The 27,489-nt window shown below is 38.8% G+C and overlaps 1 protein-coding gene across 2 annotated transcripts in view; it reads right to left on the bottom strand.

The window, feature by feature from the left end:
- lsamp (limbic system associated membrane protein) overlaps positions 1 to 27,489 on the bottom strand; it is a 241,228-nt gene that overhangs the window by 181,009 nt on the left and 32,730 nt on the right. Inside the window, exon 2 of one of the 2 annotated variants that reach the window (XM_047161572.2) lies at positions 21,155 to 21,233. In XM_047161572.2, coding sequence (XP_047017528.2) covers positions 21,155 to 21,233 — 79 coding nt within the window. Of the gene's footprint in view, positions 1 to 21,154; positions 21,898 to 27,489 lie in introns of those variants that run through there. The other variant, XM_017491048.3, reaches the window with a different exon arrangement.

Raw genomic sequence — 27,489 nt, 5'->3', positions numbered from 1 at the left:
CTCGCCGGCTTTTCCCGTGAGATATAGCTCTCATCTTCACTTTATCTCTCCTCCAGCATGCTGTCTACTTCACTTTTCCCTTCTCATCTCTTCCGTCTTTGTCTACTTCCTTTCCCGTCTATCTTCCTCTCTTCTTTTCTCTCTCCATTCTTCTTCGACACCCTCTGCCTTTTCTGTATTTCATCTTGGTTCTCCACTCTTATTTCCTCGTGCTAAGTCCTTTACCTCTCACTTCTTCAGCTTCTTTTGTTCTCTCCCCTTCACTCCATCAGCTCTTCTCTACTTTCCTTCCATTTCCTTTCCTTATTTTTTCCTCCACTTGCTGTCTTCTCTCCCATTTCCTCTTTCATTCTTGTGGTACTCTCTCCATCTCCACATCCACACCCATTCTGTCCTTCTCTCATCCTCAGTCGGCCATTTCTCCTCTTCTTTCCTTCCTCCAACTTCCATTCCCAATCACGGCTAATAATGAATTATGTTTTCGGATATGCCGTTTCCTAATTTTGTTCTCCATGTCGTCTCTTCTTTTATCCCTTCCTCTAGATCATTCCCCTACACTCCACCTTCTATTTCATCCAACATCTCATCGCATTTTTGATCCATATTCTACCAGTCACTTCTTCTCCTTGTAATCTTCTCCTCTCTTCCTCTCTTTCCACTTTTCCTCCGATCCCTCTCCCCTAGTGCCTCTATTCAAAGCCAATCCATTCATTCATTGTCTCTCTTTCCCGTGAGACACCGCTCGCATTGCTCTCAGCTCATCTTTCCCTCTTCCCTCCTCACGGTTTCTCGCTTGCTGTCTAACGCATGCCGTTACGTCACGTTCAACTAAAATGGGATTAAAGCTTAATTACACCTACCCACGCTCCAATTACCCACAACGCACTAGCTGCAAAAAACCTCCCACATCCAGCGCAAAACTCACCTGCGATATAAGACTGCATAATATCAGATAAGTGGAGGAGACGGGTATTAAATGTTAAATCATGCTTTTAAAAGACTTTCCTTTTTGTGAATCTTTCTTGTACTTTTACATTTGAAGTTAAGACTTTGTAGTTTTCTACTTTAGCTGGAGGGAACGCTTTGAGGCTACGTTTGATTTGATATCTGACAACACCTCTGATTCTGAGATGCCATGATACGATCTGGATTCTCGAGGCAACGATTTTGCTATCTGAACACATGGCGCTACTACGATTTTGATTCATGGGGCGATGATTCGGCCTAGAGAGTCTGCTACGATACAATACGGTTCGATTCGTTTCCTCCTCCGTTAGATACGTGGGCTGAACTTTGTTCAGAAGCTGAGGTCGACTTAGCTCGTGAATGGTAGAGTACGGACAAATCATCGTGCTAGCCTGTTCAATTATAAATCTGTAAGCGTAAGTATTTGTACTTTTTCAGAAAATCATAATGAATCATAATCTCGAATCATCGGGTTATGAGTCGCTTCAGTCGTCACCCTTTGTGCTCCTGGCCGCGTAGTGAACAACCCTGTCCTCGAGTCTGATTTGAGTCTGTTTAAAATCATTCATTAACATTTTAAGGCAGGTTGTGCACCTGAGTTGACCTCAGTGAAGTCGGTTCTGTTTGTTTGTTTGTTGTTTTTATATTCAGTGAGGATTCGTAATATTCACATTCTTAAAAAAAAAAAGTTGCTAAAACATTTACTTCTTGTGTAGATATAGATATTACCAGAAAATGTCTTCCACTGGTGCTACCATTAGTAGACGAGTAAAGGCACTATATCTGCTTCACCGATGGATAATGTGTGTGTTTTCAGTTCCAACAACCAGAACATCGCTGCTCCTGAATGTCGGTCAAACACGAAATGCTGAGCGACTTCACTCTTCTTCTTCTCGTTATTCCTTCAGTAACGATATTTGGTCGAGGTTTTGCTGAGAGAAAAGAATATAAAACCTGTTAAAAGCACTGACCGGACTCACGAGCTGACGGGAACAGTATTGATGCGGACAATAAACCTAGCGCGTAACTTTGGATTTATTGTAATTTTACTTTTCAGAAATGTTGAAATATCGTTTTAACTACAGAATAAAAATTGTTCAGGGGAAGAAAAAAACGAACTACTACTACTACTAAAGATCGTCGTTGTTCTTGTTCACTGAACGTTCTTGCTTTTGAATGCGAAGACGAAGAAAAAGTTTCGCAGGTTTTCCTCCAGCTCTAGCCCTGAACACACCTGAGCCCGATCATTAGCATCCGACAGCCTTCACCGGCCGCTGCATTTGTACCTGGAACGGAATAAAAATGTGAAATTCCGTCCCTCAGGACTGCGCCGAGGACCCGCGCTGAAGGTCGGACAGTGTTTTGAAAGAATACTTTCCTCCAAACATGTTAACTCTAATAAACTAAAAAATGTCTCATTAACTTTACATTTTCAGTTTTAAGCAAAAGCAACTCGTCTGACAGGTTAGAATGACGGAGCAGTCAGATGGGCATGTTCGGAGTGTGTTATGAGAGAAATTAAATTGATTTGAAAGTCTTGCCTGTGCTTGCAACAGACCGTGAATGGATTACCATGCTGTGGGGTTAAAGCACTGTGTGTGTGTGTGTGTGTGTGTGTGTGTGTGTGTGTGTGTGTGTGTGTGATTCGTGTTTGTGTCGCTGTACAGACTTTGAATCAGGTCACTCTAGCCCAGCCCTGAAGCAATGTATAAGACTGGAAATGCTAAAAGGTTGGCTAGCTCACTCTTTTCTGTCTCTCTCTTTCTCTCTCACACATACACACACACACACACAAATACCCACAGATGGCTCAGAGTGCTGGAAGGACAAGCGTCCTCTGTAGCTGAGTGTGACACTGAGGCTGAATGCTAAATCCACTGCATTAAGGATCCACTCAGGAATCGTTGTGATTTTAAGCAACTGCAGCAACACGCACTTCTGATAAACAACAACAACAACAACAACAACAACAACAACAACAAAGACGTGAATCTGAACCTTTTCAGACAATCCAAAAATGTTTCAGACTTGATAGATAGCTGTCTTTATTTAAAAAGAAAAATTATTAAAAAAAAAAAAAACACTTTCACTGAAACTAATTAAACATAATGTGTAAGGCTGCATGATTCCTGAAACAGGAAATAAATCGTCAAATTTGTTTTTGGCTTAGTATAGACTTATAATAGACTTGGTATAGTCTTATAATTGACTTATTGTAGACTTAGTATAGACTTAGAATAGACTTAGTATAGACTTAGTATAGATTTATAATAGACTTAGTATAGACTTAGTATAAACTTAGACTTAGAATAGACTTACTATAGACTTATAATAGACTTATAATAGACTTTAGGCCTACAGTGTTTTTGCAGGGAAAGTTTCTCGTATTCAGAGTCGGGTTACGCACGTTGCGCACATTAAGCTGATTTCTTAATGGAAGCGCCTCATTGAGATGATTAAAATCAGTTGCATGCCGGATCTTTCTTGAGCAGCGGTTTTTCACTATCGCATTATGTCAACAATGCCACCTAGTGTAAGAGAGTCTCTAATGCACGACATTGATCAGTACATCAATACGTAAGCCAAAAAAAAAAAAAAAAAACAGCTAAGCGGGATTTGTCTTACCTCGGCTATAACATTCTAACTCCATTCAAGTCATGTCGGAAAGATCGTATTTACATGTTGAACGCTACCGCAAAGACGTAATTACGAGTGGGAAACTTTCTTTGAGCTCTGTGTTTGGGGCGTGTCAGGAAAAAAAAAACACGGTGGAACCATGAATGGATGTGACGTCTGAAGTCGACGGTAAATTTGTCGAAATTGAATGTTTACTCGTCTCAGAAGCTGATTTTCCGGATGTGCGTTCTTTGTTCTTGGTTTTCTAGAAGCAGAGTTAAAAAACAACCTCGCTGGTTTTTTTTTAGTGTAGTTAATTAAGAGAAGGTACACCGCCATCTTGCTCGGACCGAAGTGACGTCGTAATTATGACTCCCCGACTCGTAAAGATGAACCTCCCAGGAGGACTTGAACGCACAGTTACAAAATTCGTACGTTACAGGATCTGAATTTTTTCGACTCCTCTCAATTTTCCAACGCACAACGCTTCAAAAGCGAACCTGACGTCAACGTGGAGCTTCTCAGTTTTCTTGAAACATCCTTATTAAGAAAGGAGAAAAAGAAAAGAATTCTCACCTCCTGAACATTCAGCCCATCCGTGATGCAGCGAACTTCTGAATTCAGTTCTTGCCCTGACCTTGGAAATGAGTTTAAACAGGTTCAATTGAAACACATTATGTGGAATCAGAGGAAACTGCATCATTTAAAAATTAAAACTCCACACTGGCACCAAGTAGATTACACTGAATGAATGTGGGGTTTTTGTTTTTTCCAGATTTTTTTGGAATGCGGCCCAGGTTATTACTTTTCTCCTTTTTAAAAAACAAAAACAAAAACTTCTTCTTTTTTTTTTTTTTTTTTTTTTGCAACACTGCTTTTTTGTGATGTGAAACTTGAAAAAAGTGATAGTCATACCATATGGTGACTTTCGACTGCGGTATCAAGATGCAGTCAAGGCCACGTCGTAAATTAGATAAAGTGTGTACGATCTCAGCATCCCATCAACGGCGCCATCAACGAAGGCATATGGGTGAATTTTCTATCGTGCTTTAGTCGGAAGCTAATAAATCTCTTTTTATAATAATCGGATGCAGCTTTAACCTCCAGCGCTGTCTAATATTAAGAAGATGGTGTTAAATAAGTTCAACATTTCCGTCTGTGTTGATACAAACACGCCCCCGTTTAAGGAATTCGGCTCGATTTTCGAGTCGCCCCAAGCATTTTTTACGCTCGTCACTCTGAAAGAGCCTCCATCTGTCTTTTTGCTGCTCTGAACAGATTTTCAGAGTGCCTGATTTTGGGGTCGTGCCAAATAATTTTTTTTTCTTTTCCCTGTGAAGTAAAGTCTATCTAATAATATAGCAATACGCCGACTAGATTAAGTACGATCTCAAAGTGATTTAGGTGCAATGAACAAGCTGATAGCACCTTCTCCGTGCTACATGGATCTATTCAGCTGATGCATTACAACAAGCCCCTGGCATGTAAAATTAATCGTGTCGCGCCAAACTTCAGCCCGCAACATTTGCCGCAGCACAAAGCAAATTAATCATCGCCGCCTCGCCGGGCAGCAGCAGGAAGCCGCCTGTTTAGAATACAGCATGCAGCGGGGGGGCAATAACATTTGCACAAAATTAGGAGAAATAAACGTGTGCGTTTTGGCACATACTACAATATGATAAAGAGCTGCACTGGGCATGATCTCCGTCACCACTCGTCGTCACGTCGTCTGGAGAGGAAAAGGAAGAGATTCAGGAGAGTTGATATGTAAGGGAGCGTTAATAAAAACACAGCCTGTTACAAAAAAAGAACAAGTGAAAGACATGCGCCAAGGAAAGTCATGGCGTTCGGATCTTTATTTAAAGTACACCAGTCATGTAGGGATGCTTTAGGAGAAGAGAGGAAAAAGACAAAAAGGAACGCTCAACACAAGCCAGAGTTTCGTCTGCATGACGCAATTTTAGAGACATCCCTTTTTCCCGTGAGAGCAAGGAGAACGTGCTGAAAGTTAAACATGGAATTAAAGGTGATTCCACGATTGAGGTGCCTTTACTGCTCTTAAAAAAAAAGGTTTCAATCCACCGCCGGGCAACAATATCTCATTTTTACAAGGTTTCTTTGTCCTTATTAAACGTTCATTTAGTAAAGTTGTGCTAAAAGTCAACCTGCAAAATGAAAACATGAAAAATTCGGATTTTCAAAAATCTCACAAAAGTCACCGATTTCCTTCAAAATGTTCGTAGATAAATGCAAATCAGCCATACATTTCCAAGCGTTTTCATGGCACGTTGACATTTAGCCAGAAAAGCTCACACAGAGCTGAAACAATTGTGACTAACTGGTGAAAGAGCGCCTCCTAAGCACAGCACGCGCTAAGACTTCCAGTAATGCAGCTCAGCCACTGCAGAGCATCGGTTACCATAGACACATAATAACTCCTCCTCCTTTTGTCCTAATTTAACCGCTAGTCATATTTGTCTTAATTTGTGGATTCGTTTCGGATCGAGGCATTAATATAATCCGTGTCGAAAGGTATGGGCGTGTCAAAAGGTCATTTCAATTGGTCATGAATACTGTCTGTTCCGCTGAAGGGCTTAAACTGTAAGCTTAAACGCTATTGACCAACAGGTTTATTAACAGGAAGTGACAAGTCTGACGTAGACAACGGGTGTGTCACTATTCCTAAGCTTATTTCCCTTCTTTGACTGTCAGAATGGTGATAATGACAATAAAAATATTCGATAAAAATTTATCTTCAGAACTTCTTTCTATCATTGAGACGGCACGGCCACGGATTACTGACGTCATCACCAGTTTGTTTTGGTCTTGGTGTACCAGCAGTTAATCAAAAACCAATTACAATGATTATTTGAAAGATACCAATATCTCTTAAAAGAAGTTAAGTTCATAAGTTCGAAATTTGCTTTCTTGTCTATTACCATTGGATTGACTGCACACGATAGCAAAAAACATGTATCATATAAGTGTCCATTTCTACTGTTTAACTTGTAATACAACTATGATTAACAATTGTATGTTTCTCTGTAAGCACATGCAAACTAAAACCGTGAAAGTTTTGTCTGAGAAGTACTAACGCAATGTAAATACTGGAAGCGTTCATCATATTCTTCCGGTCCAAAACAAATGAGGTATCTGTATACTTAACGCTGATTGGCCAATGCAGTTCCAAGCAAAAAGCTCCTTTCTCCAATGAGAAACCTTTAGACACCCCCCTACCTTTATATACGCCCATATATATAGATAATTAATTTATCATTTACTTGCAGTCTATAATTTGTGTAAGAGGATTGTACTGTCATCAGGCAGAAAAGACAAAATAATGACTTATTTTTCTTCTTCTCATGATCTCCAGGAAATTAACGAATCCTGTTGAACTTGTGGAATAGTTCCAATGTTTTATAGGTGTGCATGTGTTCAAGAGTTTATTAGGAATCTTTCATTCACTCAAAACCTGGCTATCACTTCATTGTTACGTGACAGAACAATTCCCAGCGCTCGAAAGACCCTTTGATTTGCCTTAATTGGACATTAAGCTAAAAACATTTGCTTTTACTCGCCAAACAGGGCTGTCCTATTTTTTAATTACTCGAGCGGTTGAGCGGATTTCATTCATACGAGATGCTAAATTGTTTCCATCTAATCGAAGCCGAGCACGGATCAGGAAATGAGTAATGTGCGCCTCATTCCATTAGCGCTCATCCGAGAGAGAGTCCTAAACTCAGGCCTTCTCGGCAGCCGTCATTTAAAATTCCAAACAGGAAGCCTTTATGACAAATGAGTTATTCATAGTCCTAACATAGGCGTCGCTCTGATCGCGGAGTGGATCCCAATCGGCTGGGATTAATCCACTTGAAGAAAGCTCTTACTAAGAACATTCCCGTGTGCTTGGAGATGGTGTACATTCAGGCTGCACAGTATAAAACTTGTTAATGGTTATGTTAGCCTTTATAGCACAAAATGCAAATGAGCCTTAAACAAATCAGGTTTTTATGTTTTCTGTCATGGAAGAGTTCTGTGTGATTTCTGACCAACACGTGCTTTAATCATTTAATTAATTATTTTTAAGCATAATGTATCATGGCATCTCCATTCTCATTATATAATAATAATAATAATAATAATAATAATAATAATAATAACAACAACAACATTTCATTTATATAGTGTCTTTCATACATATAAAAATGCAGTGTTCCAAAAAAAATAATAGCACAAATAATAAAAATGAAGAAAAAAAAAGCAATTAGAGAAAAAAGGAAAATAATACAAAATATAAAAATGTATGATACAAATAAAAAAATTGAAAAAGGACAACAACAACAACAATATTACAGGAAAACTGTTTAGAATATTCAAAATTCTTTTGATAACTTTTGGGAGACTCTGAACACAACGTGTGCCAAGTTTGGTGCTGATTGGACAAAATTTGTAGAAGGAATAGCAAAAAAAACTGTTTTTGACAAAATCCAAGCTGGCGGAAAATACAATTTCTCAGAAATTGACATCACAGGGTGTTGAACTCGTCTTGCTCCCCGGGGAATCCTAGCTTTTGAATTTTGGACACATGGTTCAAAAGTTATGACTATAAATGTACTTCCAAATTAGGCCCAAATTTGACGCAATGGTGGCGCTAGAATGTTGGCAGCACTTGGCCCAAATTTGGTCAGAATATTCTTTAGACCCTCCCAAATCAATCTGCCAAATTTCACAACTTTTTACCAGACGGTTCTATATGGGCTGCCATAGACAACGTAGTCAGAAGAAGAAGAAGAAGAAGAAGAAGAAGAAGAAGAAGAAGAAGGAGAAAACGGAATAACTATAGGGTGCCTACATGCCTTCCGTGCTTGGCCCCTTAATAATATGATTTGCAATGACTTGCAGTTTCAGGCATTTGCCAGTCTGTTATGGGAGAACGGTTTTGAAAAGCACCTATGGTGCTTCGCCCCCTATAATAATAATAATAATAATAATAATAATAATAATAATAATAAATGCATTTACATTTTTTTAAATGCAGCTCTAATAAATAAATAAACAAAATGAAATAAACAAATAAGTAAATATATGGTTATCAAGAATAAAATCGTAGAACAGCCCAATAATGAAATATAGTATAACAAATAAAAATATAACAAAAATAACTAAATTAAATAAAACTGCAATATTTCAAGTAAAAGTAATGTAAAGGTTAACACAAATAATAATAAAAGCAGAAAAAACAAAAAAGAAACTTTAAAAAAAAAAAATCAGTGATAGATTGTTCCAAACATTTAAAAAAAAAAAAAAAAAAAAAAGGATCTCCTATAAAGTATAATATGTGGAATATGTTTACGGAACAGCAGGCAGTCAGAGATGGATGGAAGTGCTGTAACATGAGATCTCGAAACTAGTAAGAACAATCGAATTGTGCTTTCGCATATTGCCCAAGTCATAGTTTGTTTATTGTAGTTGTAGGACATCCTGTGAGCGATGCGTTATGTTGTAAGCGGAGTTAGAGTTCATGACTTCAGCGTCAGATTTTAATACAGCACAAGTCATACCGTGCTTTCAGTTTGGCCATATAACTGCAATATTATATTTTAACAAGTCTTTCGAGATTCCTGCCTGAAACAAAAACACCCACAACACACACACACACACACACACACACACACACACACACACACACACAAAACACAACCCTAGCAGAATTAAATGGAGAGGAAAATCCAATCTGTACCTGTATTTAATTTAATGTAACGATGTAGAGCTTAATATTATTTGAGCTCTGTGGGGAACGAAACAAACTAACAAGGTTGGAGTTCGAATTCAATTTCAGCCTGAAAATATCAATATCGCCACAGTCTATTCAACACACACACACACACACACACACACACACATACACACAAAGAGACAGAAAAAAAAAAAATAAATAAAAAAACAGTCCTGTATCTGGTGCAAGCACTGTTTACACTGCATCATTTCTAACTTAATAAAAGTCACAAGGTCCAAAGCTGCATGAAATATTCAAAACGCTCTGTGTGGTGCTGTTCCAGAAAAATAATCAACAATACTGTTACTGCTCCCACCATGAAGTTGATCATTTTCCTGTAACGGCAAAATATTTTATTCTGCAATCATGGTATAATTGTTATTTATTAAGACACTTTTTTATCCATTTTTAGCAACATGTAATGTAAATGAAACTGTCCTGTGAGCGAGCAGCCACAAAAAGCGTAAACGTACAGCTTTACCTGACACCGGAGACTCCTTCCATACATGTGAAATAAACATCTCCTTCCTTACCCTTCAGAAAATTTCACCACATCTACGATCACGCACATTTTTGTTTATGTAGAGCATCTGCAGTACAAGTTCCTGTGGCTACAAAACTACATCAGTTACGTGATTCCCAGCTGAAGTGACTCCGCCATGTTTTTAAACTTTTATTCTCGTCCAGCAAGCAAACAAACAAGCTACCAACCTGTCCTGCGGCGTTTCCCCGACTCGGAGGATCCCGATGAAGAGCTTCAAACACAAAACCAATAATGCTGTGGCTGAAACCTGCAAATTAACCTTCGCTAAGCGTGGAACACGTGTGCGCCTGAGCCCGTAGTGGTCCCACGAAGCCGGGGCCGCTCGCTCCTGACAAGCGCTGATATGAAAACACGAGACCTTGCCTTAACCCTGAAATGGACTGCGTGGTAAAAAAAAAAAAAAAAAGGAAAAAAGAGGTCTTTCTTTGCTAGCGCTCAAATTTATCCAGTGATTGATGAAGTGTTGACAAGGTGTCAGCTTAGAGGAAAGTCACAACCACACACACACACACACTTACATCTTCTGTGCATTGTTTTGTCTTCCTGTCAGTCTTTCTTTAAAAATAGTTAAAGTGAGAGGGGGAAAAAAATTGTAAAGAATGAGAGGAGAACTGACCCAGGGCAGAACTGTTGACGTGTCATTAATGTTTTAATAAAGTGATGTCATTTTTCCGACACTTTCTCTTTCTCTCTTCCTCTCTGCGCTGCCATCGGCACCCACCATGTGTTGGAAAGCAATTAAAACTGTTGAAATGTGGGAGAAAAGCCTTATAAAGCCCCTTGAAGCTGACGTTGACGCCGCTGCTCCGACTGAATGAACAGAAAGCCGCGAGGCCCAGAATCCTCGGGTACTTAAATGAGAGTGCGATTCCTAAGATACCATCCGGACATTTAGCTCAAATGGATTCGAACAAAGTGTGCACACGGGGTCTCGTTGTGTCCGAGAAAACAAGATAAACAGCTCGCGTGATTGACGGTTTAGAGCGACATTTGAAGTGTCCTAAATCACCAAGGACTCAGTAGGACCCTCCTTATCCAAGCTAAAGGCAACTCCAGACTATATATATATATATATATATATATATATATATATATATATATATATATATATATATATATAAATACTTTTCCAGAACTTTTTGTGTTTGGAGAGCTCCTTGGTCTTCATGATGCTGTGTGTTTAGATATGTTCTTGAACAAACTCTGCTTTCTTCCACGAACAGGTGTAGTTATACTGAGATCATGTGACACTTTAATTATTGACTCCATTCAACTGATATTTCTGATGGCAACTGTTTGCAGTTAAAGTGCAAGTGAACACACACACACACACACACACACACACACACACACACACACAGACAAACACACACTTGCGTCAATATTTTGGGTTATTTTGTGTAGATTTCTTTTATAAATTCCCAAGTAAGTCTATTTTAAAATCTGGTAAAGTTAATAGGGGGTGTAAACTTATGCAAGGGACAGGAGTGTTAACTGTTAACAGATAAAATGTGTCATTCAAACGTCACCAAATTGCTGTTGTTGATTATTTTCCTATATCAGGATGCCCTGGGGTGTTTCTTTTCCCCTTCTATTTCTTACATTATTAAGACAGGCACCGTACGCTACGCGTAAGGCGAATGATAATTCCGCTAATCTAATGTGTCAGTTACGGTGTTGGAGCATCGTAGCTAAGTAAGAACATGAACGTGACGGAAGGCTTTCTCAGCAGGATGAGGGAAGAATTGCTTTCCGCCGGATGTTTATAACTCCGACAGCTCTCATCCGCTCCTCCATTTCGTCCGGGTTTCTTGTCATTTGTTACGGAAACGGGCATTGGGTGCTGAACATGCGTTTTATTTTCAGATTGGTCGTGAATACAAAGGAAGGAGAAAGAAGACAAACGTTTCAATCCTGTCCTGTAATTTTGTCGACAAATGTATCCTTGAACTCAGATTTTCACTTGTTTTCACTTCGTAACTGTACTGTTTCGCTGGCAGTGTGGTCGCTAATATGCATGATGCTCACGGTGTATCGTAGAAATGTCTCCAAGAATCGTGAGGTTTATATTTTTCATCCTGTCATCCAACTCTGATGTCACGTGTCACCACGTGTCTCTTAAGATCAATCATGTCAGATCTTTTCCCATCTTTAATGTGAAATTGCAAAGTATACGAATAAAGCGGAAAACAATCACACTTTGTAGGGGGGGGGGGGGGGTGGGGGGGGGGGGGGGTCAAATACTTACAATATCCTGGTTGCATAAGTGTGTACACCCCTAAACTAATACTTTGTCGAAGCACTTTTTGGAGTTATTTCTCCACTCAGTCTGTTTGGGTAAGAGTCTGTCAGTGTGGCATGTCTTGACCTGGCAATATTTTCCCACTCTTTCTTGCAAAAACATTCAAAAACTCTAAAGGCATCGCCTGTGCACAGCACGCTACAGGTCACCCCACAGATTTTCAGTTGAATTCAGGTCTGGGCTCTAGCTCATGATCATTCAAAAACATTGATCATCTTTTGGTTAAGCCGTTCCTTTGTTGACTTGGATGTGTGCTTTGGGTCGTTGTCGTGCTGAAAGGTGAAATTCCTTTTCGTCTTCAGCTTAATAGCAGACACCTGAAGGTTTTGCACTAAAATCGACTGGTATTTGTAGCTATTCATGATTCCCTCCACTTTGATAAAAGCCTCAGTTCTGGCTGAAGAAAAGGTGCCCTAAAGTATAATGCTGCCTCCACCATGCTTCACCATGGGGATGGTGTTCTTTTGGTGATGTGCACCAAACATCCCTTTTGGAATTTTGAACACATTTTGCCGCATGGTTTGGGTGATTTAGTTGAGCTTGGATGTTTTTCATGAGAAAGCTCTTCTGTCTAGCAACCCTACCTCATAGCCCAGACATGTGAAGAATACGAGAGATTATTGTCACATACAGAGCGTAATCAGTACTTGTCAGATGTTCCTGCAGCTCCTTTACTGTTTCCGTAGGTCTCTTGGCAGCCTCCCTGGTAGGTTTTTGTCCTGTCCTTTTGTAAATCTTGGAGGGACGTAATGCTTTTGCTAACGTCACTGCGGTACTCCATTTTCTGCACTTGATCATGATGGCAATCACAATGTTCCACGGTTTGGTAAAATAAAAAACTGTACCCGTCTCCTGATCAACTCCTTTTGGACAGTGAGACCCCCGTACAGGCACTGTCAGCTCTTTGTGGACCATGGCTTCGGCAGTCAAATGAAACCAAGAAGATGTGAGGAACATCCTACAGAAACAGCAGGTCTTTGTTTGGGGTTAAACAGACTCATTTCACTGATGACGGCTGGATGGTAATTGCTTTTGTACATGAGATTGAATATAAACCCAGCCACATCGCCAATTATAAAAGGGTGTGCAAACTTATTCAACCAGGTTATTGTAACATTTTTGTTTTTCCTAATTTTTCATACAATGTTTCTGATTGTTTTTCACTTCATTTTTAGAAGTTGTAATTTCACATCGAGGGTGGGAAAAATTCTATTAAAAAAAAAAAAAAAAAAAAAAAAAACATGCCCAATTCCAGTTTAAATCTGAATACGAAAACAGATATGAATATTTTACGACTTCAATCCAAATGATTCAATCCAAAGCATCCCAATTACTATTTTGCAAACATGGAATAAATTTATTTTCAGATTTTGGTGTGAACTATGATACAACTTTGGTTTTTCCTGCTAATGCTAGCTGTGGGGCGGAAAAGTCTTTGATCTTGACGTAATAGGTCTGGCAAATTGCAAACGTCTTGCAAAGCCATTTTTACTGTCGGCTTCATAAAACCCAAAGTGTTCCCAAATGTCAGTTTTTAAAAAAAGAAAGTGCTGGTTTGACTACTTGCTGTGAATGTTACTTACTACTTGTTACTTCTGCAATGACATCGCTCCCTCTTTGGCATTTCGAACATAAACATGTATTCTTAAATCATCTGAAGTGAAAATGCTTAAATGTTTTGGAGAATTGGGTTTTAAGCAATCTCTTGGATGCAGAATCTTTTAACAAAGTATTGTGATGCATCATACAAACAATTATTTCCCCTCACCCCGACTATTATGTTATTATTTTGATATATTATCTTGTTATTTCCAGGTACTATCTTTATTTCAAGAAATTATAATATGTTGTTACTTCAAAATATTATGTTGTTATTTTGTGGTATTGTCATTGTTTCAAAATATTGTCATAATTTCAAGGCATTATCTCATTATTTCAAGATACTATCTTGTTATTTTGAGGTATTATCTCATTATTTCAAGATATCACCTTATCAGTTTGAGGTATTATGGTATCTTGTTATTTTAAAATATGTTATTTTGAGGTATTATTTTAAAATAATATGTCATCATTTTGAGGTATTATCGCATTAATTCACGATACTATCTTACTATTTTGAGGCATTATCTTGTTATTTCAAGACAGTATGTAGTTATTTCAAGGCATTATCGCATTATTAAGATATTAAGTAATTATTCTGATTTAATATGCCATTATTTTGACCTACTAGATTCATGGCTAGATTATTTTAAATTATTATCTCACTGTTTCATAACTCAATTTCTAGTTAAGATCTTGATGTCTTGTTATTCTTGTCATTTCTAATCTTGTCCTTTTGACTTCATCCATCAATTAACGATTAAAATGAATCTATTGAATATTAGCGAATAATTCTTATTCTGTATGTGGTTTGTCAGATTCAGTATGGTCAGAGGAAAGTATAAAACTGTGGTAAACAACTACTACTACTACTACTACTACTAATAATAATAATAATAAAATTAGGGCGCACGGTGGTTAGTGGTTAGCACGTCCTCCTCACACCTCTAGGGTCAGGGGTTCGATTCCCACCGTGGCCCTGTGTGTGCGGAGTTTGCATGTTCTCCCCGTGCTGCGGGGGTTTCCTCCGGGTACTCTGGTTTCCTCCCCCAGTCCAAACACATGCATGGTAGGCTGATTGGCGTGTCCAAAGTGTCCATAGTGTATGAATGTGTGTGTGAGTGTGTATGTGATTGTGCCCTGCGATGGATTGGAACCCTGTCCAGGGTGTACCCCACCTTGTGCCCGATGCTCCCTGGGAATGGCTCCAGGTTCCCCGTGACCGTGAAAAGGATAAGCGGTATAGAAGATGGATGGATGGATGGATAATAAAATTAATAATATGGGGGCTCGGTGGCTTAGTGTTTAACAAATTTTCCTTACACCTCCAGGGTTGGAGGTTCGATTCCTGCCGCTGCCCCGTGTGTGCGGAGTCTGCGTGTTCTCCCCTTGCTTCGGGGGTTTCCTCCAGGTACTCCGGTTTCCTCCCCCAGTCCAAAGACATGCGTTGTAGGCTGATTGGCATTTCCAAATTGTCCGTAGTGTATAAATGAGTGTGTGATTGTGCCCTGCGATGGGTAGGCACCCTGACCAGGGTGTCCACCGCGTCGTGCCCCGAGTCTCCTATAAGCTCCAGGCTCCCTGCGACACAGTGTAGGTTAAGCCGTACAGAAAATGGACAGATAGATAATAATAATAAAATTACCTGAAATGGGGAGTCAGGATTTTTTTTAACACACACGCACACATTCCTTACTCCTAATTTCAGCTCTTTTTTTTACATTGTTGGAATATATAATTTTAGATCTTAATACACAGTACACACATGTATATAGATATATATATTCTAGCACTGTTTATGAAACCGAAGCAGACACAGGCTAGAGACATACAGCAGGAGATTTCCACCATAGCCCGAGGCTGATGGAAAAGGGTCTAGTTGACTCCTCCAGGCTACCGTACACAACAACCCTGCCTCACACAGACTCTCATCCCTCATTTTCATCATCGCTGATGCTTCTCATGAATACAGAAACGCAGCCAGAGGCTGTGCAGGGCCTCCAAATCGAGTTTAACAAAACCTCTAAAGGTCTGGAGAATTACAATTCGCTATGTGGAGGAATGTCAAAACCTTTCAGAGAGAGAGAAAGGGATGCAGAGAGAGACGGAGAGAGAGAGAGAGAGAGAGAGAGAGAGAGGACACTGAAACACCTCGAACCCGTCTCACACCAACTCAACAGGTTTCATTAGCCTCACAATGGCAAAGGCTAATCCTCCGCAAGTAGTGCCTGAGAACTTTGATATACAGACTACCGATTAGCACTCGCTGAGGTGTTCAATTCGCCTGCGTTTTGAATGCCAATGTGATGCAATTGTAGCGTTAGCTAAACAGAAATAAACAGTTCTCATCAAATGGATCTGTTGAATCTCAATGCTATAAAATCATCACAGGGTAAGCTAATTTTCTAAACTTGAGGAATCATGCTAACTCAGTTTGTTGTTGACAATAAGCTGAGCTTTTCAGAGGACAGATGTAATTCTTTATACTTTGATGGATTCACATGAAAAAAAAAGCAGCTAGAGCTAACTAAAAACAACTATTTGTCAATTATTTTAATTGATTTTAATAAAAACAAAACTGAGATGCTTTCTTAAGTAGAATCACTTTATTTTAAATACAAAACTATATTTCCCAAAATATTTGTTTTGTGTGACGCAAGAAATGTCATGTTATAGCATGTAATGTTATTTTTTCAGAAACCATCCCTACAGTGAAGCATGGTGGCGGGAGCATTGTACTGAGAGTCATCCTCGAGAGCCTCATTTCATTAACTTTTGGTGACAGATTTGCGTTTGTGCCATATTTTTTCCCCCACTTTTTTAAAATAAACGCTTGAATGGATATTTTCTGCAAACAAACCCGTAAAAGTTGATCTAGGCAAAACTTCTTTTGGGCGCTCTACACCTGGGGTTCTCAAAAGTTTTTGCAGTAAGGGATGCCTTTAGCTTTAAAATAAATTCCACAGACCTCCGAGGAACATTTTATTTGAATATGTACAATCATTTTGGATATTCTCAGTAGTCAGCATAATAACTATAATAATAATAATAATAATAATAATAATAATAATAATAATAATAATAATAATAATGGGTTATGATTTCCAGAACAAAGTAAAAAACAATCATGGATGTCCTGCATGTACATCACGGATAACTCAGAGTCTATGGACTCCATTTTGAGAAGCAGTGCTCCACATGACAGGCCGCCGTTGGATAACGTTTGCAGCCGAAATGTAAATGGCATTAAACAGTGGTATACAGTAATTACACCATGAACAAGCAAAATAAAAAACAAAAAAAGATGAAAAATATGAATGAAAGCAACATTCCAGTCAAGTGACTGTTTCACATAAAAAGGTATCTCGCGAATGATGCGCAGATGAAAGTCCTGAGAGAAGCAAACAAGCAGCTGAGCGCTGACAGGAAGTCGGAGATTTGTGAGCAATCAAATTCTCACAAATTCACCTTCACGCATACAAACCTGCGCACACTCGTGAGGACTCCCGAAAACCATTTAATGATACACTACAAATAAACAAACAATAATCGCTTCAAGCAAATAATCTACTCTAATCTCAGCAGCACATGATACAGGAAGTTAAGACTGAAAATAGCCAAGGTGTGTGCAGCAAAAGACAAGTCACTGGCTGTTCAGCAGTTCAGTGTGCAAAAATTAGCACACCCATCCCCAGGTTTTAGTTATTACAATGTCAAAGGTATACCAAACCAACTGATCATTTTTAATCTCCTTTAAGCTCTCTTTCAATCATTTTTAAAAATGACAATGTATCAACTTAATATTAAAAGGGCCACATGGCGTAATCACCCAACTGCAAGAATATACCGCTTATTTTCTCCATTCGTTAAAACTTAATGAAAGCCTCTTTTTTTTTTTTTAAATCAGCCTCATAATCAGCTTCTTACAGAGCATTTGCTTTATACTTCTTGCATAACTTTCTAATTTTCCCCAGTGGCATGATTTCATATTAAAGAACAACAGAGTGGCGCTCTTACCTTTAATAAATTGCATGTCTTGACAAGTGGTAGTCTGTTTTTCAGACAAGATAAGATAAGTGGTAGTCTGTTATTCCTCCCCAAACACCTGGTGGCTATTTTAAAACCTTGCATATATATATGGTTAGAAATATGAAACTACAGAGCTTTCACAAGCAAAAAAAAAAAAAAGTCCAAGAGAAGACTGAAATGTGGGCGTATCGTGGAGAACCAAGCAATAAAAATTGTTAGAAAAGAACTAAAATAAATAAATAAATAAATAAATAAAAAGTCAGTTTTGTCATGACCCTGTCTGAATCCAGGCCTGATTTGAAGAAGGCAGTGTCTGACTTCTGGCAGAGTTCGAACAGCTATGTCAAGAAGAAACGTGCAAAGTTTGGCAAATTTTGCAGAGTTTGAGCAGACAGTAAGAACGTAGAGGTCAATGTTAGAAGGAATCAGAAGCTCTTGATGAGTGGGACCAAATTACATAAAATGGGGAGATTTGCGGGGGATGCATGTTTTTCAAAGGACAGAGGAAACTGGACACCCCAAAAGAAACCTGGACATGGCGATCGACCCAAGTACCCTGAACCAGTTTTTGTTCTTAGTGGTAATGAAGGAACATCTTTAAAACCCAACCATCACATTGTGCTATAATTGGATTTCTTCTTCATCTTGTCCTGGAGGAATTGAACAAACCTGGTTGAGAAAAAAACGATCATATTCCTCATAAAGGAGTCCTGCAAACAAACATCGTGCTGTTATGGAAGACCTACAATCTGTCAGACGACAATGTAATGAGAATCACCTCACTGTCAGAAGTCACGCCAGGCGTTGTTATCTCCAGTCCTCGGGGTGGAGATCCATGTGCTCGTCGCACGTTTAAGTATTTAACAGCTGTCCGCTCGCCTCGTCCTGCTCTAACGATTGTTATCAAGTTCTTCATGAGCTCTGTCTGACGTGTCAGAGGATATTTACATTAAGTAACTCAAGGTTTCGGTTAGGGTTCGGGGTAAAGTTAGAGTTTGTACATGTCTTCAATTCTAATGAAATGAAATTCAGTCTTGCTTGTTGTAATTCAGTCGAAATTCTCATGCCTTGGGTTAAAGTACACAACTCTCACCATGACTTAACCATGCCCGCGTTAGACCCAATGACTTTACTGGAATGGCAATTTGGGAGGGGAAAAAAATAACATGATGTGACATAAAAATCGCACAGCTAAGAATACCTCATTTGTTTTTCATCGTACAAGCAAAAATCCCAGCTAAAATAATACTGGGCTAGATCTTTACAGCTACAAATTTAATATCATTAGCTAACTGTGGCTAATAACAAACTAAAAAAAAACAAAAACAAATGTTAGGCCTCTAAATAATCGTTAACGTGAAAACAAACAAACAAAGAAAGGCGTGACCAGTGGTTGCTCGGGTGGTTGTTCGGTGTGGTCATTGGGGACAGGAAGTAGTTTGCTTCTGTTTTAGCTAGCAAAACTCACTTGTTCCTCGTCATTGGACAAACTTTTTCAAATTTCCCAGAGATGTTGTAGTGGGCGTTCGGCTATTATTCAAACTAGCTTATCACAAGAAGATTTAACAATCAGTTTCGCATAATATGATGTCAATTGTAACTTTACTGATAATGAATAATAATAATAATAATAATAATAATAATAATAATAATAATAATAATAATAAGAGGAATGTCTTAGCTATGAGAAAATAGATTAGTGGTGTGGAGAATGGATATTGGTTTTAAAAAAAGATTTAACTAAAAAAATCTAAAGTTGTAACAGTTTTCCAAATTTCAAAATGCACAGCGGTGAATCTGCAAGTCTAAACGAGTCGTTCGCAGTCCGATTTGCAGTTCTGAATTTGTTCTTCTGAACGTAAAATGTAAAAATAATAAAAACTCACCCACCCACCAACTACAGATTCATTAAATAACAACAACAAGCTATTAAAAAATAGGCACATTATTTAAACCTACAAGAATATTTTGTCTATTTATAAGATGTTTTTAGGGCAAAACACTTCGGTTGCATCAAGTGATTTTTCACAACAATCAAACAAAAAAGATATTGTAATCAGTGGATCGCTAATATTCTTAAACTGCTTTGTTCGTTCTAATTTATGCATGCAAATGAGGCGTCTAGTAATTAAATATGTATACACTTGCATACTTAATACAACCAAAACTCTTTTGATGTCTTGTGAAGTTTTGAAGTCAGAATTTAATTATTTATTTCTCACTGAAAACGCTCTCGAGAGAAAGACGTTCGGAGCAAAGTTTCCTGGGAAATCTGCTTTACATTTTTCATTCTTTAATCAAGAAAACACCGTACTTTGTTTAAAAAAAAAAAAAATTAATAAAAAAATAACAGCGATCCAATAATTGTAAACAATTTGAGGAAATTCGTTGTCGTTTTTAAAAAAAAATTCATGACTGCATCTAAAACCTGAGAATTTTGCTGCTGAGTGTAGAAAAACTCTGATTGGAAAGAAAACGCTTTGAAGAATACAAAGCGGTTTAAGGTGTTTACACTCTAGTAAGCGCTGTGATGCGATCGTGAAGAGGGTGGAGCTTAAGCGTTCTTCAAAGTCGAATATGTAGGTTTCAGATAATATGGTGGTCGTGATAAAGGCAAACAAACAGTGAAATAAACATGTTTCTGTGATGCAATTTAATAAAAAAAAATCTTGAACAAATGACCGAAATTGTCATTTCTACATGCAGTGTCTCACCTTTGTTTCTGAACCTTATTTAAATCATCATTAGATTCCAGTTGAATTTATTGATAGGAGAAATAACTATGATAATGGTGAGTTGTGGTTTCTAGTGCTGAAATAAAATTTAATGCAAAAGAAAATCACTGGATTAAAATTTTTAATAATAAATAAATAAATAAATAAATAAATAAATAAATAAATGCACCATGCTGTCCATAGCACCATTTGGATATTTGGATGGCAGATGGCATTATCATGCTCATCTGATTTTTTATATTTATTTGTGAACCACTTCTTCCTCGCAGCAGGAGAGCAGCTGATGAAGTGCATGCAGATTAACCCCGAAGACAAGCTGCCAATATGCAGCAGAAAGCCTCACAACTCTAAAAAATTTACACGCGCATTTTATTTTCCTCGCTTTATTTTTATTTTTCAAACATCTGGGAGATTTTTTTCATATTTTTTTTATGGTCTCCAGTATTAGAATGCATGACTGGAATTATGCGTAAAATAGTTTAAAGGATCACACATGCGTGGAGTCGCAAGCGCAAAAGTTGCACCCGCACGCGCGCACACACGCGCGCACACACACACACACACACTCACTCTCTCTCTCCTCTTACCTGATGACGGCTGTGTCTCCCTGGCGCACGGTGATGTTGTCCGTCGCGCGCTGAACGTCCACGCTCCGTGCGGGAAAGCCTGCGGGCAGAAGAACACACAGCAGTCGGAACAGGGTCGCGTGCAAGTGGCACCAGCAGCACGCGTTCCTCCGCACTGACATCACGGCACACAACACGCGGCGATAGATCCAAGAGAAAGACAGAGAAGAGAAGAGGAGGGGAAAAAAGTATGTGCGTGCTCAAAATAAAGGTGATGAAAAGCGCTCGAGTGGCTTTGCAAACCGTCCCGAAACTGTTTCCTAAAAAATTCTCTCACTTTTGTGCGCGGATTCGCTCTGAAAAAAAACGCGAGTTCAGGGGTACAAAAAATAAACACAGGAGCCGCAGAGATCCGGTCCGTGATGATGCGCCGCTCGCTGCGCGAGGAGGCACAGCCTGAGTGGATTCGGAGCGCGCGCTCTCTCTCTCCGCGGTCTGTGCGCGCGCTCCCGCTGCACCGCTATACATCGCTGCTGCCGCTCGCGCTGCCGCCGCTGCTGATGGTGCTGCCCCCCTGCGCGAGCGCGCGGTTGGCACGCTTTCCCGGTCGTCACGGCAACGGGATACTCACGCGCGCGCCTTCGCAAACCCCGCCTTTATGCAAATGAATGCAAACAAACAAGCAAACACGGCTTGATGCAAATACGCTGAGAAATATTGCAATAAAAGATAAACCTTTTACATACTAAATAGTAAGTAATGAAGACATGCCTTTATGCAAATGAGTGAAAAAAACCCTGAGTTTATGCAAATAAGTGAAAAAGCAGACGTCTATGTAAATCAGTAAAGAATACATCCCTTTATGCAAATAAATAGAAGACTCCGCCTCCATGCAAATGAGACAAAGACATGAATGAACACCAAACGAGAAATGAAACTCACACCTTTATATTAATGCTTAAAAAAACCCACTCATTTATGGAAATGAGCAAATAAAACCCCACCTTTATGCAAATGAGTTTTAAAAAAAGCAAACAAACAAGCAAACATGGCTTGATGCAAATATGCTGAGAAATATTGCAATAAAAGAGAAACCTTTTACATACTAAATACTAAGTAATGAAAACATGCCTTTATGCAAATAAATGAAAAAAAAACAGATTTTATGCAAATAAGTGAAAAAGCAGACATTTTCGTAAATCAGTGAAGAAAACATGCCTTTATGCAAATAAGTGGAAGACTCCGCCTCCATGCAAATAGTAGACAAACCCTACCTTTATGCAACTAAGTGACAAAAGCATGGGCAATGAAAACCATGCCTATATGCAAATGAATGTAAAGTATACCTTTATTAACATAATGTCTAAAAAAAAAAAAAGCACTCCTTTATGCAAACGAGCAAATAAAACCCCAACTTTATGCACATGAGTGAAAAAAGCAAACAAACACCTTTTGCTGCAAATATACTGAAAATGCACACCTTTATGTTAATGCATACAAAAGCACTTCTTTATGCAGATGAGTGGAAAAGCACACCTTTATGCTAACAAAGCATTTAAATAGCAACATCTTATGAGAAACTTTCATTTTATAAATTCTATACTAATTTACATATTTAAACAATTTTCACTTTAACTATTAAGTCAGCTTATTATTTCATTGGAAAGATTTTGCAAACAGTTATTTTATCTATATGTCTGTAATTATAATTCATTACATTTTAATTCATTATAAAGAAACTCATCTGAAGAAAAGATTTTAATATCAGGACATTGTTCCACAGTTCATACTTAAATAATTAAGCAGATCCAGTCAAATATTTCATCTTATTTCTAAAACAATTCTCCATGTACTCAGTAAGCAAGTTGGATTGTAACCATGACAACAATCAGGGGCACTATAATAGGTCCATCACAAAAATTGTGCCATTTATAATCCAAGGTTACATTTTACTGCATATGTTTCTTTGTAGCGTTAGCGTTGGTGTTTACAACTTCCATAATGCAACAGGAACTAACTGTTCCATGTTTTATATTTCCTACTTATCCTTTAATGGCAGAATGTTGCATTTTATGATATGAAACGTTGAAAGCAGGGCTGTTTTGTGGCGCTGGAGCTCCTTTTGTGTATTGCTTCTCTGTGCAATCATTAAGCACACAACTAATAAGGAATTAGGGATTATCTTTAAAAAAAAAAAAAAACAACAACAATGTGCTCAGAGTTTATGAATGCTCTGTGTCGCGTTAGCCAACTGTGACGAGCTGCGTCTTTAGAAAACTTCAATTAGACTCCATGAATAGACTAATGACACAGTACTAGAAGCCATAGTTATTAACACACACACCAAACTCACCCACCCGCAGATTTATAATACTCTTTTTATGAGGTTTTCCTTTTGAACAGTGTTTTACTGTAGTTAAATAGTTCTACCGAACTGTCTAAATTCCTCACACTTTCAATAGTATTCTCTTCCCCGGCCCGAACCCGGCATATCTGCACACTTGTTCATTAGCTCTCCTAAAACAAATTAATTTTACGTCCTAATAACTCACGGTTTATGAAACAGGCCTACGTTTTACTGCTGTCCCCTAAACCAACGAAGCAAACAGCAATTAAAGAAGGGCGTTATGTTTGTTCAGGGTCTAATGGTTTCGCAGGTCTCTTCCTGTACCTAAACAAATGATCTCTCAAGAAGAGCAACAATCAAGGGGATTAGAAATCCATGTAGGGCAGGAGAGAATTGTGCACGCGCTGCAGGATGGAGCAGGCTGCGACTTGGAGCTCTGTCGGTTTGTTGTTCAGGATTTTGAGCGGTTTTTTGATGACTGTTGCAGCCATAAATGCTGAATTTTGCTGCGGCTTTTTACAATTTTTTTTTTACTACTTGTATTGGTAAAACTGCAATTGAACGAAATAGTTTTGCGCGGTCTTTCACAGTGATGTTTATTGGTCAATGAGACCTACTCGAAGAAGGCTTTGGCTGAATGTTTGTTGTGATGATGCCACATGACGCGTCTCGGCCCAAACCTGCGGTCATTTTGAGAAATTGCAAGCTCCTCCAAATATTGCGGCGTTTGCTCGATTTTGCGTTTGTTTCTGCGATTGCAAAAATCGAGAAATCCTGGGGGGACTGACTGTTGTTGTCAAGTCAATTTTCGGTGCCAGTATGTTAAACGGTGCCACAGAGCACATTTGGGTTTTATTGATCAACAAGTTTGCCGCAAATGAACGCCTGTCACATCCCACGTCCTTTCCCCTTCGGTGAATTTGGCAAAACAAAGAAAAATCCAGCTTAAAAATATCAGAAAAGATTTTATTATTAAAGACTTCTATAGCAGTAAACTCCCGATGAATAGTGTGTAAACACTGTATATATTTCTTAGTTTTCTACTTGCACGGTTTTAGACACATTTATACATTTTACTGATATCATTCATGATAAATACCGATTTCTGACGGTTCCTGTTCCAGCATTCGTTCTCATACACTATGGGTTCTATAGTAACAGTTCATTCACAGGGACTTGTACGGTGGACAAGGTAAGGAGACGATTATTTTAACATTTACGGAAGGAGTCTCCAGTGTCAGCGCTTTGTGAAGCTATAACTTTTCCAATATCTTACACTTTGTGGTTTCTCGATAAAATGACAAGCTGTGTTTTTCTTTGTTTTAACTTCAAGAGAAATAGAGAAAGAGAGCAAGAGAGAGGGAGAGAGAGAGAGAGAGAGAGAGAGAGAGAGAGAGAGAGAGAGAGAGAGAGAGAGAGAGAACCACTGCTTATAGCTGTTATAATGTAAGTGAGAACAGGAACAGACTTGTTTTTCTTGGTAAATTGCACTAGTATGACAGGAATAAAAAACACTTTTGGATGTGCTGTTATAGGAAAATAAACAACTTCAGCATGGTGACTCAGTAAGTATGCCATTTCAAGGAACAGTTGATGTGTGCATCGCTCTTTGTGACAGGTCCTTTTTCAGCACAGTCACATAATGACCGCAACAGCAGGATACTCTGCTGACACATCAGGTAAACCCAAAGCCAGCTTAAGTTTGAAAAATAAAAAGCACGACGTTCGTCATTAAATTGCAGACCGAGCATCACATTAAATGCACTGTCTATTGGTTAGCATGATCTTAACTGTATAATGGATTTGGGGTATCTTGGATATGTTTTGGGGTAGAACTGAGCTGTCTTGCTTTGGGGTTAAATTTAGGTTTAGGATGTAGAGGAGATCAGCTTTTTCACGTCATAATTTTGTGTTGTTGAATTCTGCATTCTGATTGGTCAGCAGGTGTTGATTAATTTTCTATAACAGCAGGGCAGGGTTATATTAATATGATTCTTCGAATACGTTATCAGTTCTATACTAACAGCTCGTGCACAGGGACTTGTACACGTATTATGTAAGTGAGAACCTGATGGTTATTAAATAAATAAATTGTCTTTGTTGGCAAATTGCTGGGGTACAAAAGGAAGAAAAACATATTGTACATGCTGTGGTAACTCAGTGACTCAGATTCATCACACCACCCTATCGTTTATTTTGCTATAACAGCACGACACTGAGTGGAATTAATACAACTTTCCAATTTATTATTATTATTTTTTTTTTCTATTTGAAGGACTTCATTTGATTTGGTGTTCTGCTCTTTTGAGTTTATCCTTGGTTTTCAGTTTTGGCATCAAAAAATCTTCTAATTCTTTTATCCCAAAGATACATGCTACAGTAAAGCCTTTAAACTACAAAAAAAAAATAAAAATAATAATAATAATAACTCGTGATGATAAAAGAAATGATTATGAAAGGTTGGAGATAGTTATAACAGCCAAGTGGTGGACCTGCAAGTAATTAAAGGATTTTGAACTGATATCATTTAAATACTGTACCATTTTTTTCTTACTAGTGGTACTTAATGAACATTGGTGAAACCTTAGCAACTAAAGGTTCTGTTGCTGTAAATTATATATTTTCTTGTGCTCTTCATTGTTTCTCTAAGGGTAAACAAACTTTTGCACACTACTTTCATATACATCGATCAGCCATAACATTAAAACCACTGACAGGTGAAGTGAATAACACTGATTATCTCATTACTGTGGCACCTGTCAAGGGGTGGGACATATTAGGCAGCAAGTGAACAGTCAGTTCTTGAAGTTGATGCTTTGGAAGCAGGAAAAATGGATGATTTTGACAAGGGCCAAAATTGTGAAGTCTAGACTGGGCCAGAGCATCTCCAAAACAGCAGGACTTGTGGGGTCTTCCCAGTACGCAGTGGTTAGTACCTACCAAAAGAGGTCCAAGGAAGGACAACCGGTGAACTGGTGACAGAGTCATGTGTGCTCAAAGCTCACTGATGCCCATGCAGTGTGAAAGCTAGTCAGTCTGGTCTGATCCCACAGAACAGCTGCTGTAGCACAAATTGCTGAAAAAGTTAATGCTGCCTATGATAGAAAGGAGTCAGAACACACAGCTTGCTGTGTATACGGCTGTGTAGCCACAGACTGGTCAGAGTGCCCATGCTGACCCCTGTACACCATGGAAAGCTCTTATAATGGGTACGTGAGCATCAGAACTGGACCATGGAGCAATGGAAGAAGGTGGCCTGATCTGAGGAATCACAATTTCTTTTACATCATGTGGAGGCCAGGTGTGTGTGTGTGTGTGTGTGTGTGTGTGTGTGTGTGTGTGTTGCTTACCTGAGGAAGAGATGCACCAGGATGCACTATGGGAAGAAGGCGAGCCGGTGGAGGCAGTGTGATGCTCTGGACACTGTTCTGCTAGGAGACCTTGGGTCCTGTATTCATGTGGATGTTACTGTGACACGTACCACCTACCTAAACATTGTTGCAGACCATGTACACTAGTTCATAGCAACGGTGTTCACTAATAGAAGTGTCCTCTTTCAGCACGATAATGTACCCTGCCACACTGCAATAATTGTTCAGGAACGGTTTGAGGAACATGACAAAGAGTTCAAGGTGTTGACTCGACCTCCAAATTCCCCAGATCTCAATCCGATCGAGGGTTTGACCGCACGTGATGGACAAACAAGTCCGATCCATGGAGGCCCCACCTCGCAATATACAGGACTTAAAGGATCTGCTGCTAACGTCTCGGTGCCAGATACCACAGCACACCTTCAGAGGTCTTGTGGAGAAGGGTCAGAGGGGGATCTACACAATATTAGGCAGGTGGTTTTAATGTTATGGCTGATCGGTGTATATAGCAGTGAAAAATGCCTTGATTGAAATGAAATTTTGAAACAAATGCCATATAAGTCAGAGAAATTGTGTTCAATTTGTAAACTGAAGGACTGTTAATAACGAAAAACTATTAGAATTAGCATGAAAAGTTA

This window comes from Ictalurus punctatus, chromosome 17, assembly GCF_001660625.3.
Source record: "Ictalurus punctatus breed USDA103 chromosome 17, Coco_2.0, whole genome shotgun sequence".
Lineage (NCBI taxonomy): Eukaryota > Metazoa > Chordata > Actinopteri > Siluriformes > Ictaluridae > Ictalurus > Ictalurus punctatus.
This window is presented reverse-complemented; position numbering and strand designations above follow the sequence as displayed.